A 21,404-nucleotide genomic window follows, 5' to 3' on the forward strand; every position below is an offset into this window, starting at 1 on the left:
TTATATCAAAGTTGACCTGCAATGTTGCAATAGTGATCTCTTCAAAGTTGATTTCGCCATCAATGTCAAAACTGTCATGGATCCTTCTTACAAAACCACACACGTTGATGCTGAAGCCAGACTCATCATTGACTGGTGGCCACGCGGAATGTCTAGAATGGTGACGATGTCGCCTGTGTACCATTTTCCCCTTGGATTTCCCTTCTCTGGAGTCCTTCCCTGGAGAATGCAAGGATATAATGGAAGGAGCCTGCTCATTGTCCTGTTTTTTTTGTTTTTTCTGCTCCCACTGATCCTTCAGATCTTCCAACTGCCCTCTCAGGTGGATCACCACTGTCTCTCTTTTAGCACTCTTCTTGTGATTTTCTGACAGAATTTACAGCTGGAAATGGAATGTGGAGATTGGTACACAAACCATATAAAGAGCCTGGACCTGTTGCAGTCTTCTTCCTCCTACAGGGAGGGCACTTCACAAAAAAAGCCGTTGTGAAAAACAAATCTTCACAAATGTGAGAGAAATGAATTACTTTTGATGGTAGAATAGAGAAGATGCTGGTGAAGCATAAAGTTAGAGAATTTGATGACTCAAAACTCAAAAAAGAGAGAAAACCTACCTAAAGTGTTCTAGTTATCCTGTCAGTTATCCAACGGGAATGATTCTACATTTATGACCATTAGTGAGGAAATTACAATGAAGGATTGCTGGTGTCTTATGATCCATGTGGCTATTTCAAACACAATTGCTCTCTCTGCAGCATATAAACTTACTTGGTACCTCTAAAAGTTGAGGTACAGTGTTCCATGCTGCCACATCATGCTGTCTGTACCTCCTGTACTGATTTCTCAATCAATCAGGAAATTGTAAGCGTGCTACTCACCAGTGAAAGTCTTAAGGCTCTTGGGGGGATGGGGGTGGCTAAGAATGTTGAAGGAGACTCTTCTCGTTGGGGAGCAAGTGGAGCTTCCGTAGGTGTTGGCTGATGTGCTCTAGTCAAGGGATGCTGAGGACGAGTCTGGCAGCAGTGTTCTGTATCGTCTGGAGCTTCCAGAGTAGGGATTTGTTCATGCCGGCGTGGAGGGCGTTTCCGTAGTCCAGTCAGCTGGTGATGAGTGCATGGGTGACTGTTTTCTTTGACTCGGGGATCCATTTGAAAGTCTTGTGGAGGATGCGGAGGGTGTTGAAACAGCTGGAGGTGAAGGCGCTGACCAGTCGGTTCATAGAGAGGGAGGAGTAGAGTACAATGCCGAGGTTTCGGGCGTGGCCTGTGGGGGTCGGAGGGTTGCAGAGGTCGGTGGGCCACCAGATGTTGTTCCATGTCGATGGGTTGGTTCCGAGGATGAGTACTTCAGTTTTTTCTGAGTTGAGTTTTAGTTCAGCTGTTGCTCATCCGGGCGGCAACGTCTTGCATTCCCCTCTGGAAGTTGAGTCTAGGGGTGGTAGGGTCTTTGGTAAGGGAGAGAATGAGGTGGGTGTCATTGGCGTAGGATACTATGTCGAGGCCGTGCTGTCGGATGATGGCGGCGAGGGAGGCCATGTGGATATTGAAGAGGGTTGGGCTGAGTGATGAGCCCTGTGGGACTCCGCAGATGATTTCCGTGGGTTCGGAGAGGAAGAGTGGCTTCTGCTGTTGAGGAACGATCGGATCCAGTCGAGGGTGGTTCCTTGTATGCAGGCATCGTGTATTCTGGCTGCAAGTGTGCAGTGGGAGACGGTATCAAATGCTGCTGACAGGTCGAGTAGTATCAGGGCTGCTGTGTGGTCTTGGTCGAGGAGGGTGCAGATGTCAGCTGAGGCAGCGAGTAGGGTGGTCTCAGTGCTGTGGTAGCTCCAGATTGAGAAGGGTCTAGGACGGCGTTGTCTAAGATGAACCTTGTCAGGTCAGCGTTGACGTCTTCTCAGCAACTTTCGCCACAAATGGGAGGAATGAGATGGGCCGTTAGTTCTTGAGGTCAGTGGGGTCTTCTGAGGGCTTCTTGAGCAGGGGCCTGACTTTTGCACGTTTCCAGCCTTCGGGGTAGGTGCCTGCCTCGAAGGTGGTACTGATGGTGCGTTGTAGTTCGGGTGCGATGGTAGATGTGTGGTGGGAAGGGCCAGTGGGAGCCCAGGAATGGGTGACTTTTCTAATTGTCACCATGGTGTATGTACTGTAGAAAATAAGATAGTCAGGTGTAAAGGTAAAGCAGTATTAATATCAGACTGCACCTTTGCTCACTGTACTCTCCTCAACCCACAAGGGTCAGCTGTGAGACCATAGTGAAAAGCGAGATAAGGACTCACCTGTTCACAGAGCGACCTATAGCCACTGTCCTCCAGCCGGTCCAGCTCAAAGGTCTCCCCCAAAAGGGGGTTGAAAGGCTTGCTGGTGCGGAAGACAGTGGTGGAGTAAGAGGAGACTGTAAAGGCTGCAACATAGCAGAGCTGCTCTAGAGAGCTTTCGCACTTGGCTCCACGATCCAGAAGCTCATGATACTCTAGGTCTTCAGTCAATCTCTGTAGCATGGATAGCGGCTCGTTGAAGTTTACCTGAAGCGAGATAACGAAAAATCAGTGAGAAGCTACAAACAGAGAAAGAGGAGACATGGAGTAAATTGTTAACAGTTTTATGTAGCACAATTATATTCATGAAATTCTGCATGTTTATTCCAGTCTACATATACTAATTGTTACATGAATCAAGCATATACACAATGCGTTTGAACTATGTGTTTCCCGATTACAAAACATTCTTTACCTTTTATTTTTCTCCTATTTCAACCTTAATTTTTATTCCTGCTATAGTGAATCGAGAGCCACTGGATTACGAATGGCATAATGTGTACACATGCATTCTCCTTCTCATCTTTCCCACGCCCTCGGGGCCCTCTAATAAAATAAGAGAAAGTTCACACAAGACATCTTTCCCAAGAGCCTTACTGTTGCCCTCCGGAACAACCCAAATGGTGTGCATCTAAACTGGTTGTTTCCAGTCCAGCCCAGGCATAACTTAAGTGCATGCTCACCTTAATTGTCCCATCAGGCTACAACCACACAAATATTGGCGTTTGTTGTCTCAATCAGTTTTGGTGCATAGAGGCAATCAATGCCTTTCCTCGGCCCTTGTTTATCACGGAAGAGCGCAACAGGAACTCTGTGCATGAGCAGGCTCACTTTTGTTTCAATAAAAACGTATGACAATAGTCATATAGCTTATCCAGGTTACTGCTATTATAAACGATAAAACATACAAAGCCCCCTTTTCAGTCTGCGCTTCTGTTCTCAACCCCAACGTACAGGTAGGTCTGTAGTTCACGTGTGCTTCTTACACCAAAAGCCCTAATTTTATTTTACCTTACAGAGACTGTACCACCACAGAGATCACAATAGTAAGGAACTCTTCAACATCGTGAAGTAACTCTCCAACCCCAGCTCCAACACCAACGACATCCCGCCGTCGCAAGCCCTGTGCTACTCCCTCGCCACCTTCTTCCACCGCAAGATAGCAGACATCCACGACAGCTTCAACACCCAGACAGCCCCAACAGACAGCAACACAACAGACCCTCCGTACACCATCGACCACGACCCCCTGCTAGCCTGGGCCAGCGTGAGCATCGATGACACCATCAAGACCATGCGCACAATCCACTCAAGCTCTCAGTCAAACCCATTCCCGCACCACTTCTTCAACAGTGCAAGCAGCTCCATTGCACCCCACCTGCGCAACGTCATCAATCTCTCCCTCAAGACCGCGACCCAGAGATCTGGAAACACGCCGTGATCAACGCCCTACTCAAAAAACCTAAGGCAGACCCAAAAACTTCCGGCCCATCTCTCTGCTCCCCTTCCCGGCCAAGGTCATCGAGAAAACCGTCAGACAGCTATCCCGATACCTCGAAGAAAACAGAATCCTGGACCCTTCCCAGTCAGGGTTCCGCAGCAACCACAGCACCGAAACTGCCCTCATCGCCGCCACCGACATAAGAACCTGCTGGACAACGGTGAGACCGCAGCACTCATCCTCCTAGACCTCTCCGCCGCCTTCGACACCGTCTGCCACCGCACACTACGCGCAGGCCTCCACGCCGCAGGGATCCGAGACAAGGCTCTGGACTGGGCCACCTCCTTCCTCTCCGGCAGAACCCAGATTGTCCGCCTCCCCCCATTCCATTCCAAAGCCTCTGAGATCATCTGCGGCGTACCCCAGGGATCCTCCCTCAGCCCGACACTGTTCAACATTTACATGGCCCGCTCGCACACGTAGCCCGACAGCACGACCTCAACATAATCTCCTACGCCGACGACACTTAGCTGATCCTCTCCCTCACCAAGGAACCCATCACTGCAAAGCCAACCTCCACGAAGGAATGAAGGCCGTTGCCGACTGGATGAAGACCAGCCGTCTGAAGCTGAACTCGGACAAGACGGAGGTCCTCATCCTCGGCTCCAACCCTTCAGCATGGGACGACTCCTGGTGGGCGACGGCACTTGGGGCAGCCCCGACACCCACCGACCACGCACGTAACCTGGGAATCATCCTCGACTCAACGCTCTCAATGACCAAGCAAGTCAACGCCGTCTCCTCCTCCTGCTTCAACACCCTCCGCATGCTCCGCAAGATCTACAGAGGGATCCCGACAGATACAAGAAAGACAGTCACCCAGACCCTCGTCAGCAGCAGACTCGACTACGGAAACGCCCTCTACGTGGGAGCCCCGACCAAGCTCATCAAGCTACTACAACGCATCCAAAACACCTCGGCACGACTTATTTATTTTATTTATTTATTTGGAAAGTTTTATATAGCGCAAACAAGATCTTTGCAGATATCAGAGCGCTTTACAAAGCAGGGAATATAACAAGAGAGTGAGAAGCAGGTCATTAGGTATAGCTAAATTAAACGTAATAAGTGAAATGGGTAGGTACGTGGGGGAGCAAAGTAGAACAGGTACATCAGTAATGCAAGTATTACAGATAAATGTGTGCATAGATAGTCAGGGAAGTCAATAATACAGGTGAGACACATAGTCGTAGCGTTCGAGCAAAATAATACAGATCGGTGTAGAGTCTTTACAGATCCACGTTAATAGGTTAGGTGTATTTGGCCATAAGAATAGCTTTTGCTTCTTTCTTAAAAAGTGTGATGGAGGAGATGAGCCTGGTTTCAGGAGGAAGTGAGTTCCAGATCCTGGGTGCCATTCCTGAGAAAGAGCGTTTATAAGTTTTTTCCTTCCGGAATCTTCGGGGTTTTAGCAGAAGATTGTTTGTGCCTCTAGTGTTTCTAGAGCCGCCAGAGATTGACAGCTTCTGAGTGAGGTATCCGGGAGAGCTCAGGTGTACAGCCTTGTGTGTCATGCAGGCGATTTTCAGGTGTATTCTGGCTTCAAAAGGCAGCCAGTTCAAGGATTTCAAGTCAGGGGAGATATGCGAGTGTTTTTTTGACCCAGTGATGAGTCTCGCTGCAGCGTTTAGAGAAGCTCTTAGGGGTGCAGTAGTGGTTAACGGGAGACCGCAAAGGGCAATGCTGCCGTATTCAATTCGCGGGATTACTAGTGCTTGTACTGCAGTTTGAAAGTCTTTGGCTGGTAGGAAGGGTTTGAGTTTCCTCAGGGTATTGATTTGGAAGTTCGCTCCCTTAGTAGCCTTGTTGATATGATGCTGCATGTTGAGATTGGGGTCGAGAGTTATGCCTAGGGATTTTGCTGAATCCACTATGGTGGGTTGGACATTGAGTGCAGTTAGTTATTTAAGCCAGGTTTGAGTGGTAGAGATCTTCGCGGGAGGTGAGATCAGAAGGAATTCTGTTTTCAGAGCATTGAGTTTGAGGTGATTATCAGCAAGCCAGGATTGGGTGCTTCTGATCGTTGAGTTCAGGAGTACAATGTCATTAGGGGATTGTAATTTGAGATATAGTTGGGTGTCATCTGCGTACATGTGAAAAAGTACATTGGATGCTTGTAGCAAGGTGGTGAGAGGTTCCATAACTAGGTTGAACAAGGTTGGCGATAGGGAGGATCCTTGGGGGACGCCTAACGAAACAGGTATTGGAGAGGACATCAGGTTGTTACTCTTGAATTTCTGCGACCTGTTATGTAAAAAGGAGGTGAACCACTTGAGCACAGTCCCAGATAGACCCATTCTTGTGTTCAAAAGATCTAGTAGATTCTCATGTTTGACAGTGTCGAATGCTGAAGAGAGATCAAGAAGGATGAGGAGGCAGGTATCGTTTTGATCTAGGATTTGAAGGGCGTCGTCAATTATGTGGGTCATCGCAGTTTCAGTACTGTGTCCAGCTCGGAAGCCTGATTGATGAGGGTTGAGGAGATCAAACTGATCAATGTGTTTAGTCAGTTGTAGTTGTGCGCATTTTTCCAATAGTTTGGCGAGAATGGGAATATTGGTAATGGGGCGGTAGTTGTTTAGGTCGGATGGGTCGGCAGTAGGTTTCTTTAGCAAAGGTGTGACTTGCCCAACTTTGAGGGAGTCAGGGATTGTTCCTTCTTGGAGCGAGCTGTTGATAATTTTAGTCCAGAGTGGAAGGAGCAATGGGGCGAAATCTTTGACAGCGTTAGCAGGGAGGGGATCCGTGAGGTGATTGGAAGGTTTCAAGGTGCTGAGCAGTTTGCCTATTTCTTCTTCGGAGTAGGTTTCAAAGGATGACCATGTTGCATTGTTTTTAGGTTCGGTGGGTGTTATGCAGTTGGGTGTGGTGTAGAGGCTTGCGTCAGTGCGGAGATCACTCTTTATGTTGTCAGTTTTTTGGGTAAAGAAAGCGGCGAAGTCTTCACAGGAGGGTGCTTCGCACAAGGTACTGAGAGGTTGGGGTTGTTCCTTGGCTTGAGTTCTGATTAGCTCAAACAGTTTTCTTGGACGGTTTTTTGCTTGGTCGAGCTGGAGGCTGAAGAAATTTGCTTTTGAGCGCTTTATTTTCCTGAAGTAGGCGTTTCTCTTTTTCTTCAGGGTTTTCAGGTGCAGTGCAGAGGGAGCTGTTCTCCATGTGCGCTCTGCCATTCGCATGGCTCGTCTATCTTCATTGAGACTCCCGTCGTACCATGGATTGGAGATTTTAGCGGAGACTCTTTTTAGTTGCATGGGAGCAGCCTCATTAATTATTGAGGTCATGGCGTTGAGATAGTGGTCAGTTAAGGATTGGACGTCTGTAGCGCCCGTAGGAGGGAGCAGGAGGTCGCGGCTGTTCGGGGGTAGGGAGTATGGGTTTCGTTTTTTCAGGTCTCTTTTCCAGACTTTAGGTCTGGAGGATTGAACCGTGTTGAGTTTGACTTTTTCATTGATGTGAAATGTGACAATATGATGGTCTGACCAGTCACACGGTTGGATAGACTCAAGTTGAATAGCGTCCTCTTTGGCGATGATAAGGTCGAGGATAGAACCTTTCTCGTGGGTCGGGCTGTTGCATAATTGTGTGAGGTCCAGGGCGTTGAGGAAGCTTTTAAGGCTATTTACCACCGCATCATTGTGATCGTTCCAGTGGAGGTTGAAGTCACCAAGGTATATTTGGGTGAGCTGTCGTCCGGCGTTGGTTGAAATCATGTCCATGATTTGTTGGGCGAATGTGAGGTTGTCTCTGGGTGGGTGGTAATCCTCAACGTACCACGTCACGGCCACCTGAAAAACCTGCACTGGCTCCCTGTCAACAAGAGGATATCCTTCAAGCTCCTCACCCACGCACACAAGGCACTCCACAAGACCGGTCCAGCCTACCTCAACAGACGGCTCTCCTTCTACATCCCCAACCGCCAACTACGCTCCGCCGACCTCTCACTCGCCACCGTCCCGCGCATCCGAAGAACAACCACCACTGGGAGATCCTTCTCCCACCTCCCCCCTCGCGGACAAGACATGGAACACCCTCTCACTAAGCCTACAACAGACCCAAGACTGGCTGACCTTCAGGAGGATACTCAAGACTTGGCTGTTCGATCAGTAGTCTACTCAGAGACAGGGCCAGGCTGGGGCCTTATCCGCAGGTTTTAAACAATGGCTGATTGAAGTGGGGCTGTTAGATATATGGCAACACACTCGAATACCCAGGTCTTAAACTTTTCCTCGGCAGAGCACCAAACATACACTTGCCTTGACTATTTCCTTATCTCACTGTGCACATCACACGTGCTACGTCCACAGTAGACATAGAGGTGGCTGCCTTATCTGATCACTCGCCTATTAATCTGCGGTTCACAATGCTTGGCACTTCTCCGCCCCCTCGCACTTGGCGTCTCTACGCCTAAGTTCTCACTTATAACTGTACGCTAACAGAGATTAAATACACGTTTAACGCCTTTTTAGCCACGAATGAAACACCGGATAATCCCATCATGTTACTATGGAACACACTAAAAGCTGTGAAGAGGGTACAATTCGATGCCATAGCAGCACTACTTAATAAACGGATGCAGCCTTAGGCTACAGTTAAAAAGCTTGAGACTCATAAACGAACAGGTTCACGGGTATGACGGCATCAACTTACTATGGCCGTATACAGTTTAAAGCCATTGACATGCATATCGCAGAATATGCTGTGTTACGTGTCAAGCAAAAGTACTATGCGGGAGGGAACAAAGCAAGACATCTTTTAGCCCAACATCTCCGCTCTCAGGCTATCCAACAGATGTTAGATGAGTTGCTGAGGTCCCATGGTACCCTGACCCCATCAGGAAGGGCCTTTCGCTCGGGAGTTCGAATATTTCTATACTAACTTGTATTCCGCAGAGAGTCTTGAAGCTGACGGCATTGAGACATACCTGGAGTCAATAGCCCTGGCCTGGATCCCCTCAAAGATGTCGACAGTCAGGATAGGGACATAACCCCCAATGAGGTCCTTATGGTAATACAGGGCCTCTAGACTGGTAAAACACCAGGTCATGATGGGTTCAGTGGAGATTTTTATAAAGCCTTTTGGACACTGTGAGCCAGGATTTATAATGCTTTTAGTTCTTCAGGTTGATTAACACCCACAATGCAACTGGCCACAATCCTATCATCCCCAATTTGGGGAAAGATCCAAAGTGCTGCTCCTCGTACTGCACTATTTCCTTGTGAATGTAGACGCCAAGATCTTTATGGGCATCCTGGCCAATAGATTAGCCCCCTATATGCACGGTTTGGTGGACCCCGATAAGACGGGATTCATACCCGAGAGGAGCTGCAGATAACACCAGATGACGCTGTCACCTCCTAGATAAGACAACAATCCCACACCCCGGCCCTTCCCCTTACTATAGACACAGAGAAGGCGTTCGATCAAGTCCACTGGCCATACCTTCAAGCAGTATTGGTGTGTTTTGGTCTTGGCCCACGAAATCGCCGGTGGATCTAGAGCAGCTATGCCTTCCCCAGGACAATGGTGAGGGTTAACGGAGTTCTGTCCCGAGCCTTTACTAACGTGAGAGGTTTCCATCACGGTAGCCATCAGCCACAGTTATTGTTTGCCTTATATGTGGAGCATTTTACTGAATGGCCCCTTGGTAACCCGCAGATCTCCTTGGGGGACAGGTTCCACAAAATAGTGTTTTATGACATTCTGGTCACTTTAACGAACCCGTACCCGTCTATGACTGCAGTCATGGGGTACCTTGAGATTTTTGGAGGAGCCTCTGGATTTAAAACTAAATTTCAAAAATCATCGCTATTAAATCTCAAAATCCCTGAAGGGCCAGTGCCTCTCTGGAAGCAGGATTTCCATTCACCTGGGCCACGCAGGGGTTCAAATACTTAGGGCTGCCAATACACCCCACTCCCGCCGCAACGGTGGAATGTAACTACACTGTATTGGTGAGGACTGGAAGGGATATGGACTCTCGTGGTTGGGTCGCTTGGCACCGTATAAATGAAGCTCTCACCGAAGGCGCTGTATTTCATGCAGACACTGCCGCTCCAGTCCCCTCCATAGACAATGGATGAACAACAGACTCATATTTCGGAGTTCCTTTGGGATGAGAGAAAGGCGAGGACGGCAAAGGCACAGGCATCTTTGCTTCAGGAGGTCTGGGAGTCCCCCACTTAGTGTGTCATCACCAAGCAGCACATCTGTGGTACATGGTGGAGAGGTTCCACAACTGTTTTGGAAAACATTGGTACTTTATTGATCAAGCAGTGGCGTGCATGCATATTTGGTAGGTACCGTGGCTATCAAAGGTACATCGACCACCAGGGGTATACATTTCCCCCCATACTCCACGGCACTAAAGGGGTGTGGAACAAGGTACAAACGCAGAAGTCCACTCCCATTTTCCCCTAGACACCATTGCTGGGGAATCCAGACTTCCACCCTACACTGCAGGGTGCCTTATCGAACGGGTGGCAGGAGGCCAACTATAAAAGGGCGGGAGATCTTTTTTGGCGTTGATGGTTCAATGGATTTTGCTACAACAGGGTTATGGCCTCTCATCCAACGCTCATTGGCAATACATAACTCTATGCAACTGAGTAATCCTAAATATCGATTCGCCCACACACCAGTAGACCCCTCACACCATTCGTAAAGTGGCTCATTGCATGATCCTCCAACAAACGTTTACTGTCTGAAATTTACACTTTCCTCGTAACACTACAGGAGTTACCTAAAACGTCGGCACAGCACAGCACTTTTACAAATGGGAGAATGGTGGGACCTCTTCCATCGGGTTTGTGCCTCAGAGCGCAGCACATCTAGTAAGGAAATGTTCCTTAACATTTCACATTATAGGTATTACACTCCGGAAGAATTGCATGCTGGAAAGTAGGTGGGGACAGCACATGCTGGTGGCAATGCGGACAGACAGGCACACTAACTCATATGGCAGTGTCCTAAAATCATATCCTTTGGGCAGGAAGTGCTGGATACTGTAGACGTGATATACGAGACAGTAATTCCCCATTTGCCCAGCTACATCGTACTGGGGCTCCTGAACCATTTAACATATCCCTTAAGGTCCACTAAAGGGCAACCTATCACATTAGTGCTGGGAGCTGCAAAACAGCTTCTACCGGTATAATGGGGCTCAGATACGATCCCGACCTTCAAGACCTGGCTCCACAAATTGTGGGATCTATTGGGGCTGGAAAAGGTGTCGGCAGTAGCGACACAAACGCTATCATCCTTCGAGAAGATGTGGACGCCTTGTATCCACTATCTCACGGACGAATTGCGAGAAGTGATGTGCCCCACATACCTTTGAGTCCTGCGCTTGACCCACAATGACCAAGATCCTGCTTAGGTAGAGGGCTGATGACTATACAGGATCCATCTCAAATTTCCCTCCATCCCCTTACAACATATTTTTGAATTCCTACTCTTCACACTTTTTTTCTCCCCTTCTGTGAGAAAGTGCCATCTTTCTTGCATTGGTATGCCCCCACTTTTTTCTGAACTGCTGATGTACTTTGACTGAGTGTGCCCTGGGTTCCTGCCAACCAGGTACCCAGGGCCTGTGTTCCTTCCCTACAACTATGCTGAAACAAAAGACACAATTGGCATCTCTGGCCACCTGTCAGCCCCTAGTAAATGGTACCCTAGGTACCCAAGGCATGGTGACCAGGGAAGATCCCTGAGGGCTGCAGCACTTATTTTGCCACTCTCAGGGGCCCTGTACCCTGGCACCCACACACTGCCTTTGCAGGCTGAGTGTCTAAGTACAGAACTAAAACAAGAGTTGACATGGCACACATCTGTGTGCCATGCCCAAAGGACCCACTGCCCTGGCATACTTCAGTCACCCTATGCCCTATGCCAGAGGTGAGGGCTCAGGTGCATGAGCCCTATGCCCCTACAGTACCCAGGGCCATTAATGGGCACTGTACTGTAGGGGTGCCATTAAGTGATGCCATTAAGAGTATATGGTGTTGGGAGGTTGTCTTCACGAACTCCACAGCACCATAATGGCTACACTGAAGACTGACAAGTTTGGTACCAAACTTCTCAGCACATTAAACCCGCACAAATGCCAGTGTGGGATTTAATGTACGATGCACCAGAGGGCGCCTTAGAGATGCCCTCCAAAACCCGAACCTACAATCCATGTCTGGGCTGAGTGGCTGCAGAGGCTGCCACACAGCAGACATGTTGCTGGACCCCTGGGTGGAGAGCCCCCCGCTCTCCTGGGTGTGCAACAATGCACATCCTGGGCGAGGTGCTATGTCTCCTCCCCCAGGATGGACAGGGGGAAGCTTCAAAGGCATGCCGCCTCTGAGAGCTTCTCCAGACCATTTGCTGTACCCAGCAACTGGCCCCCACCAGTTCTGCCCCCACTCTGGCGGGAAGACTGGTGGGAAAAACTACGTCAGGAAGGGGGGTGTGCCAACCTTTGCCAACTCCACCCCTCAGGTGGAGGGGTGAAGTGAAGCACGACCCAGGCTCCGGCCATCTTGTAGATGGGGAGCCCTGCCCAATCCCAGCTAGGCTCCTGCCCCCCTCCCACAGGAGAGGAGCAGGCTAGGGGGTGTACTCACCCCAGGACAGGGACCCATTGGTCCCTGTCCTTGCCCTACCTGTAACGCCCCTAACTTTAGTATTTAGGGGCTCCCTAAACCTTCCTTCCTTAGATCCAGATACCAAAAAGAAGAAAGAAGATCAAGAAGAAGACCCGCCGTGCAGCTGCTAACAACAGGACAACAACAACTGACTTGGCCGCAAGCCTAGCGGCCTGTTGATCCTGGAACCTGCTCCTGCCTAAACCCAGCGACCCCCGCAGACAGCAACCTTGGGACATCCAGAGGACCTACCTGCCTTGACCCTCTTGAAGACTCCCATCAGCAGAGGCTCTGCTGCAACCACCCACCTGGTGCCCACCAGGAAGCTCCGGACCAGCCCACTCTGCACCAGTGCACCAGCGGAGTCTGGGCCGGGCCAACCCGAACCAAGACCACGAGGACGTCCCCTCGGCGACTGGGACCCGAGGTCCAGTGCCCAAAGACCCTCCTCGACGAACCAGCCGACGCCTGCAGACTCAGAACCAGGGGCCACCCCAACCGCGACCAGCCAAGGGTAAGGGTAAGCTTTTCCGACACCTAAAGACACCCCTGCACCCGGCGCCCTACAGCCCCCTGTGCATCCCTGTGGGGTACCTACCTGTGCTCCAAGATCACAACTTGCCTCTCGAAGTGCTGGTCGCCCCTGGAGAGTCTCCATCCCCGAGCCTGCAGCCTTTGTTCCCTTTTCAAGATCCTCATTGGATAACATTGAGCACCCGACGGCTCAAAAGCACCCTGCACCCAGCCGCCCGAGAGACGCTGGCTGTGACCCCTTTGTCCTATCCTACTTCCCCCCCTTGCCCTGAGCAAGTGACCCGGAGCCCAGCTCCCAGAGCCGCGTGGCCTGCTAGCCAACAGCCACCAACCGAAGGCCCCCTTTCCCTCATTGGATATCATTGGGCCTACCTACCTCTGCACCCGGTCGCCCCTGTAATTCACTTACCTGCCATTGGATAACATTGACCCATTTTTGACTCGTACATTTTCTAACTGGAAATATTCACATAAAATCAGCCCAAGTCCGAATTCCGAAGTACTCACCTGTGACCAGGGGAGAAGCCAGTACTGTACCCTTATCAGCCCAGTACTGAACCGCAAAAGTAATCCCTAGCAGGTTTACTAGTAATCTGTATTTTCTCCATAGGAACCCTTTGTATGCTTTTCTATGCAATTTCTTCTGTCTACTTTTGAAAACTGAAAATATTACTTAAATACTGAAACGCAATTACCTACCTGTTTTGAGTTAAGGCCCCAGTGCTGGCCCTAGGAGACTAGTGCTGGGCTAAAAAAGTAACGCGATCTTACTTTACCAGCAACCTGAATTTTCTCCCATTGAATGACACTGTCAGATTTACATTGAAAAGTTTCTAAACGTGAACTTTTAAAACAGCTTTATATGTATGAAAATTCACTACAGTAACTAAAACGTTTTTGCTCACCTGGTTTCAGCTTAGACCCCAGGACTGAATCTCAGATCTAGTCCTGGAACTCAAAGTAATCCATAAAGTAATCAACTATACTTATATGTAGAAAACCCATTGAGCTCAATGCTAGAGTGTGTTTTAGGATTGTGTTGCTTACTACCTTTACTGTAATCATTGTGTGCACGAACTTTATTGCTCCCTTGCAAAGTAATTACATGAGAGTTCTCATACCAGAAAAGTATATTTTTATAACTGTTGGTTCTAAAAATAAAACAACTATATGTGTGGATATAAAAACAATTGGCCTGGAGTTCAGTTCTTGAGTGTGTGAAACCTTTTGCTGACTGAGTGTGTGCAACAAGTGCTTTACACGGTCCTCTAGTACTGCCTTAATGCTTGACCAAGCTACCACTTTGGAGAGTAAGGTCAGCTCTGACTTTAACCTCGGTTATACCTCTGGGGTTGGTGAACTATATACACACTGTACTTCATTTTAGTCCAGTATATATAGAGGCACTTTTTCACACCTTCCTCCTGCTTCTGTTACCCTCCTTTCTGATCCCAGTTATTTAGTGATGCCTCACGGGCCAACGGATTCCCACTCTCTGCCTAACATAGGATCATTTAATTGTCTCCATTACCCTAGTAAAGGATGTAGGGACAAGCCTAGATATGAATTCAAAATCATCACATTTACACAGGAGCCATGCCCAGCATAACCATTTTCCACAAAATTAACAGCAATACCAAAAGCATGATAAACACACCACTCTCGTAGGAAACTTCAACTGCCCCTAAAGCACACCATCATTATACGTCTCAGAAAGGAAAAATTGAAAACAAGTGGATAATTTCCAACCTTAACTACTCCTGAAAAACATAGGAAAAAGGGTGCTGGAGCATGTGAAGCACAACAATCTTCTACAAATCAAATAGACTTTAGGTCTAAGGTAGGAATTAAAGCAAAGAGGGCAATATAATGGAGAAGCTGGTCAGAAAATGTTGTACTACAAGAAATGCTAACACAGCATATGAACATCCAGAACACATTAAATTCCACTCTCCACAACTGTAGCCACTACAGATGTACTGGGCATGTGGAATCCTCTACATGTATGCTGCTAGTGGAGAATGTAAGAAAGTGGCTCTGTATATACTGCACCAAAGTAAGGTACAGTGTGTACTGAGTCCAACAGTCTCACTAGGTTTGGCGGAGGTTAAAGTTAAATATAATATTACTCTCTAAAGTGGTAGCTTGGTCGAGCAGTAAGGCAGTATCAGGGGACAGTGTAAAGCATTTGTTGTACACACTCAGTCGCAAATGGTCTCACACACTCAAGAACTGAACTCTAGGCCAATTGTTTTGTATATAGAAATATATAATTGTTTTATTTTAGAACCACAGGTTTTTATAAAAATACTTTCTCAGAATGAGGTGCTACAGTTGAATACTTTCAATGAGCAATAGACTTTTAAATGCACTAGATACAAAGGTTGCAATCTGCAACACAAACTTCAACACAAAATTAACATTGAGCTTAACGGAAATTTTAAGTAAATGCAATATCAGTTATTTTGCATATGTTTTTCTTACTCAGGGCTGGATCCTGGATTCAGCCATGGTGCATCTCCTGTAAACAGTTGAAAGAAATCGTTTTTGTAAAACAGGCGATTTGTAAGGAATATTTCAAAGTTGCATAAATCGACACTTAGAAGAATTTCTAGTAAAAACAAGGCAATGTAATCATATGGAGGAAAATCGAGTTATCAGAAGATCACAGTTGTAATTACTTTTTCAGGTCAGTGCTGGGTACCTGAATCCAGAACTGGGATCTCTCCTGGTAACAGGCGAGTAATTTCGTTTTCATTGATCGGATAATTTTTAGTGAATATTTCAAAGTTTTAAAACTTGACACTTAAAAGAATTTCCAAGTGAAAACCAGTCAATATTACCCTATAAAGAAAATATAAGTTATCGGTTTTCAGGCAAGTACTCAACTGGCAGAGTTAAGGTTCTGGGGCAAGACTCCGGGATCTCCCAGGTTTTGGTTGGTATCGTAGTTACACCCTCAGCGGCACTGGGGCAGCCGGGTGCAGTGTGAGTAGGCCACATTTAAGCCTATGGTTGGTGGCTGCTAGCAGGCAGGCCACTCGGCTGTGGGAGCAGGGCTCCTGGTCACTTGCTCAAGGCAAGTGGTGAAGTTGTATATAACACACAAATTTGAGAGGGCCTGAGGGACATTTAGAGACCTGCATAGGTTGTATCCCCCCGTACCAATATATGAACAACCTAACAAACCTATGGGTCTATCATCTGAAAATCTAATCAGGAATACATATTGTATCTCAGCAACACATTGGTATGCTGAAAGAAAATCAGAGACAAGGATTCTGACTAAAGGCCCCTATGCAGATATTTGTTAAACTGCAGTAGTAATGTTTTGCGCTGTTCTTGGTTTTAATTAGGAAGAGGTCTTGGCTGAATAAAAATTATAATGAGATTCTCTATCCTATTTTAAATTTCACGCACTTTTCCTTTTTTGCACTGCACTTACCCGTCAGATCAGATTCTTATGGTTGTCCAAATGTTGGCACATGTGAACTATGAGTCCGTAGAGGGTACTACAGCTGTCTCGGTGATCTAGAGACACAAGACCCAGGACGGAGGACCATATGATAATATTGATCACACATGATGTTGATGGGAATCCAAACATAGTTATTCACTCTGCTAACACAGGGTTAACCATCTTCTGTATGACGCCTTGAGTCAGAATCCTTGTCTCTGATTTTCTTTCAGCATACCAATGTGTTGCTGAGATACAATATGTATTCCTGATTAGATTTTCACATGATAGACCCATAGGTTTGTTAGGTTGTTCAAGTGGTGAAGTTGAACAAAACAGATGTTGCACTCCAAGCGACACTGGGGCGGCTGGGCAGAGGATGCTTTTGTGCCGTCAGGCGTCCAATGTATTTCAATGGGAAAGCTGCAAGACGAACAAAGGCTGCAGGCTCGGGGAAGGAGATTCTTCAGGTGTGACCACCACTTCGAGAGGTAAGTTAGGAAGCTGTAGGTTAGGTAGGCACCCAAGAGCTGGGCACAGGGGGCCGAAGGGCACCGGGTGCAGGGGTGCCTTTTTGCGTTGGGAAATCTTACCCTCTACTGGTCGCGGTTGGGCGGGGGGGGAGGGTGTCCCTGGAGTTGAGGCTGCAGGCATCGTCAGGAGCGTTGAGGGAGGTCCTTGGGTGCTGGATTCTTGGTCACAGTCGCCGGGGACGTCCTTGTGGTCTTTGTCCACTCGGACACAGGCTGGGCTTCATGGGTGCAGAGTGTGCTGGATTCGTGGTTCCTGGCTGGCACCAGGGGTTGTAAATGTTTGAGCAGAACCACTGCTCGTGGGAGTCCCAGTCTTTAGATGAGAAAGCCAGTCAGGTCCTCTGTGGTTTTCGAGCTTGCTGACCACTGGAGACGCCGGGATTTAGCAGGAGCAGAAGCAGGTTCAAGGGTCAACAGGCCGGTAGGCCTGGGGCCAAGTCAGTTGGTGTGGTCCTCATGTTAGCAGCTGCACGGCAGGTCTTCTTTCTTCTTGTTCTTCTTTGTAGTTTTGGAATCTGGATCTGAGGAAGAAAGGTTCAGGGTGCCCCTAAATACTAAATTTAGGGGCGTTACAGGTAGGGAACGGTCAGGGACCAATGGGTTCCTTTCCTGGGGTGAGTACACCCCCTATTCTGCCACTCTCCAGTGGGAGAGTGGCAGGAGCCTAGTCCTGATTGGGTAGGGCCTCCCATCCTCAAGATGGCGAGACCCCGGAGTTGTGCTTCACCTCGCCTCCCCCACCTGAGGGGTGGGGTTGGCAGAGGCTGGCACACCCCCTTTCCTCCCTTGGATTTTCCCGCCAATCTTTCCCCCTGAGGGGGGGCCAGAATCAGTGGGGACCAGTTGCTGAGTACAGCAATTGGTCTGGGGAGGCTCACAAAGGTGGCATGCCTTTGAAGCTTCCCCTGCCCATCCTGGGGGAGGAGGCCTAGCACCTCACCCCAGGATGTGCATTGTTGCAGGCCCACAAGAGCGGATGGCTCTCTACCCAGGGGTCCAGCAACAGGTCTGCTGGGTGGCAGCCTAAGCAGCCTCTCAGTTAGGATGCGGGTCGTGGGTTAGTTTCAGGGGCAACTCTAAGTTTCCCTCTGTCGTGCATGTGACATTAAATCCCACACTGGCATCAGTGTGGGTTTAATGTGCTGAGACGTTTCATACCAAACTTCTCAGTCTTCAGTGTAGCCATCATGGTGCTGTGGAGCTTGTAATGACAACCTCCCAGCACCAAATACTCTTAATGGCAGCACTGCACTTACAGTGCCCAGGAATGGATCTGGGTACTGTAGGGGTACAGGGCTCATGCACCTGTACCCACACCACTGGCATAGGGCACCCAGCTAGAGGGGTGACAGAGGGATGCCAGGGCAGTGTGTTTGTGGGCATGGCAAACATGGATGAGTGCCATGTCGACTCTTTGTTTTGTTCTGCACCAAGACACTTGGCGTGCAAAGGCAGTGTGTGTGTGTCAGGGTACAGGGTCTCTAAGGGTGGCACAATGAGTGCTGCAGCCCTTAGGGGCCTTCTCTGACAGTGCCCTGGGTACTTGGGGTACAGTCTACCAGGGACTGACATGTGGCTAGAGATGCCAATTGGGTTTAGGCTTCAATGCAGTTTTGGGGAAGGAACACACGCCCTGGGTACCTGATTGGCAGAAGCTGAGGGCACACTCAGTCAAAGCACATCAGCAATTCTGCAAAAAGTGGGGGCATACCATGCAAGAAAGATGGCACTTTCTCACAGAGAACCAAACTAGTCTTCAGTCTCATCGCTGCTCTTCCCCATCTATTTGTGACTGCAGGCATATATAATACATCAGAACAAAGTGCGCCTCCAAAGGTGTGATCATCCACCTTGAGGTATAACTAGAGAGTGATCAAACTAGATAAACACAAACATAGGTCTAGACCATATGTACCATGGTTGATGGAAATCTTCATCTGTCTATATGGAACCAACATAATTAATCTAGACATGGAGGCACTGTATTTCTATATGCTACAGATTATGTGCCACCGAAAAATGACTTACCGGCATTGGGATCTTGGATAGCTCCTTTCCAATGCAGTTCTTCATTATGCTCCATAGGTTCAAACTGTAATTGGGCTTTTGAGGGATCCGAGTCCGCTTCTCTTTCTTCATATCATCTTGCAGGGGTCTGTACTGTGGTAAAAGAGTGGATGAATAATATAGTTTATACATTTTTACACTGATGCACATACTAGACTACCAACATTCAAACAACAATACGTAAGCCTATGGCTGCTACCTCAAATCACCTTTAGTTTCCTCAAGTTATGCAGCTCTTAATAGTTCACTTCTACTCCAAGCAACTTTTTACATATCGCTTTCTAATAGTTTTTATTTTATAGATGTAAAAATGAAATCTGCTACTAACAAGTTACTGACAACGCAGACCAACTTTCATCAAACCTTTAGACTGTGATCCAGAACAAGGAGCCCTGCAGTATGCCTGCCTGCCTAATTTCTCTTAACACCCTATTGGGAGCGGTAGTCAGCTCAATTCAGCATTTTTTTGAAAACCGAAAGCAATGAAAATAATTACTTGCAAAATGAACGGTGCTCAAAGGCTGTTCCAATATCAAGAGCAAGACTATTTTAAAGCGGACAAGATCTGCACCCTTAAATTCTGCACTGTTGAAAATGAAATAGTCAAGCACTCTCACAATGGAAGGAATGGTTGCGTCAGAGGTTAATCTTGCTTGTAGGAAGGAATGTTCATATTATTCACCAGAAAGAGCATTACATAGGTAAATAACTTGTAGCTCTATTGCAGGGGTGTGGAATTTAATAAAATATCTACTTGTCCATGGGGCAGTTTGCTTCATAAATCTACTTGTCCTGTAACAAAATCCACTTGTCCCTTAAGTGCCATGTAATGCGGTTACAAATTATGGCAGCAATCTCATTATATAAGACCTCCGAAATAGCCTCTCTGATTATGCAGGGCTCCTTCCATAGTAGGGTTTGAATACTAGCAATTCCCTTATGTTGCCACGTTTAGTAGATCTACATTTTAGCGCTGAAGGTAACCATCAGTTCCAGGGTTGGAATGCCCTTTTGAGTCTGTGCAAACCTACTAATTTGCATATTTTAAGGGTTTTCACCAACTCTTCTCTAATCTTTTCCCATACTGAGAAAGGTTGGAAATGTACTCCTGACAATAGCAGACACAAAACTTCTTTCAGGGTTGGGGGAAAAATGAACTTGCAAACACTCAGATTTTCGCATGAGCAAATGTACACCTGCAGATTACCTTATGCTAAAATGCATTTCACTAATATCTTCTAGGAGTACTTTTTCTTGGCCTACTTTTTTTTAAGTCTTGTGAATTCATGGAAGTCGTATATCTGCACTTAATGCAAGGGTATGAGTGCACTTATGAGACTTTATTTAATAAGTGGGCCCCTGATTAGTTCTGCAACCGGAGGGGAACGACCGTACACTGGACCGAAGAAGAAGATCCTCCGAGAGTGTCAACAAGGAGCATGACAGGGGCGTCCAAGAACAAGAAGTAAGTCTCGTTGTAAACCTGACCGACTCAACCCTGACAGAAGCTCAGATGCGAGTTTTGGAAAAAGGCCTGGGGTATGTCCCTACCGCCAACATGGACAAATTCCTTCTCTGCAAGGAGATCCAAGAGTTCATACGACGTTTGAAGATACAGGTTTTCTTCAAGGACAAAGAAAAAATAACGGATTTGGGAGACACAGGTCTCTGACCCAAGTCTAATTTCACACCTTTGGATAGCACCCTACCTGTGGAACTCCTTACTTTTGAGAAGGCGGTTATGAAAGACATAAAGCGCCAAGATGCTCCTCCCGGAGCGATAGTCGCGCTTTACAAATCCCATAAATATCAAATATCAAATATCAAAGGATATGGACCCAAAGGAAAAGAAGGTTTTCCAAAACATCACCAAGGATGAACGAGAAGCATTACATGAACTGAGAAACAACCCCGACTTGATAATAAAACCAGCGGACAAAGGGGGAGCGACGGTCATACAGAGTAAATTACAATACAACAAAGAATGCGTTAGATTACTTCAGGACCAAAGAAATTATGAAATACTCAGGACCGATCCAACCGAGAGGATCCAAGTAAAAATCAACACCATGGTGGAAGAAGCACTGGCCCACAGCTGGATAACAAAGAAGGAAGGTGATTTCCTGTGTCAAAAAAACCCAAGGACACCATACCTGTATACGTTACCCAAGTAACACAAACATCTGGATAACCCTCCAGGACGACCGATTGTATCTGGCATCGGTTCAGTGTTGGAACCGATCTCAAAATTTGCTGATGCTTTGTTACGCCCGATGGTGCAACGCACTAGTACATACCTCAGGGATACTAAGGATGTACTGAATTTGCTGGAAGACCTCCCCTGTGATCCAAATTGTCAACTAATGAT

General features: G+C 47.6%; 1 protein-coding gene across 1 annotated transcript in view; it reads right to left on the minus strand.

Annotated features, from left to right (window-relative positions):
• OSBP (oxysterol binding protein) overlaps positions 1-21,404 on the minus strand; it is a 460,407-nt gene that overhangs the window by 185,057 nt on the left and 253,946 nt on the right. The window contains exons 7-8 of the mRNA XM_078666627.1: positions 18,998-19,129; positions 2,279-2,524 (exon numbers count right to left, since the gene is read on the minus strand). Of these exons, the coding sequence (XP_078522753.1) occupies positions 2,279-2,524; positions 18,998-19,129 (378 nt within the window). The remainder of the gene's footprint in view (positions 1-2,278; positions 2,525-18,997; positions 19,130-21,404) is intronic.

The sequence above is a fragment of the Lissotriton helveticus genome, chromosome 1_1 (genome assembly GCF_964261635.1).
Source record: "Lissotriton helveticus chromosome 1_1, aLisHel1.1, whole genome shotgun sequence".
Classification (NCBI taxonomy): Eukaryota; Metazoa; Chordata; class Amphibia; order Caudata; family Salamandridae; genus Lissotriton; species Lissotriton helveticus.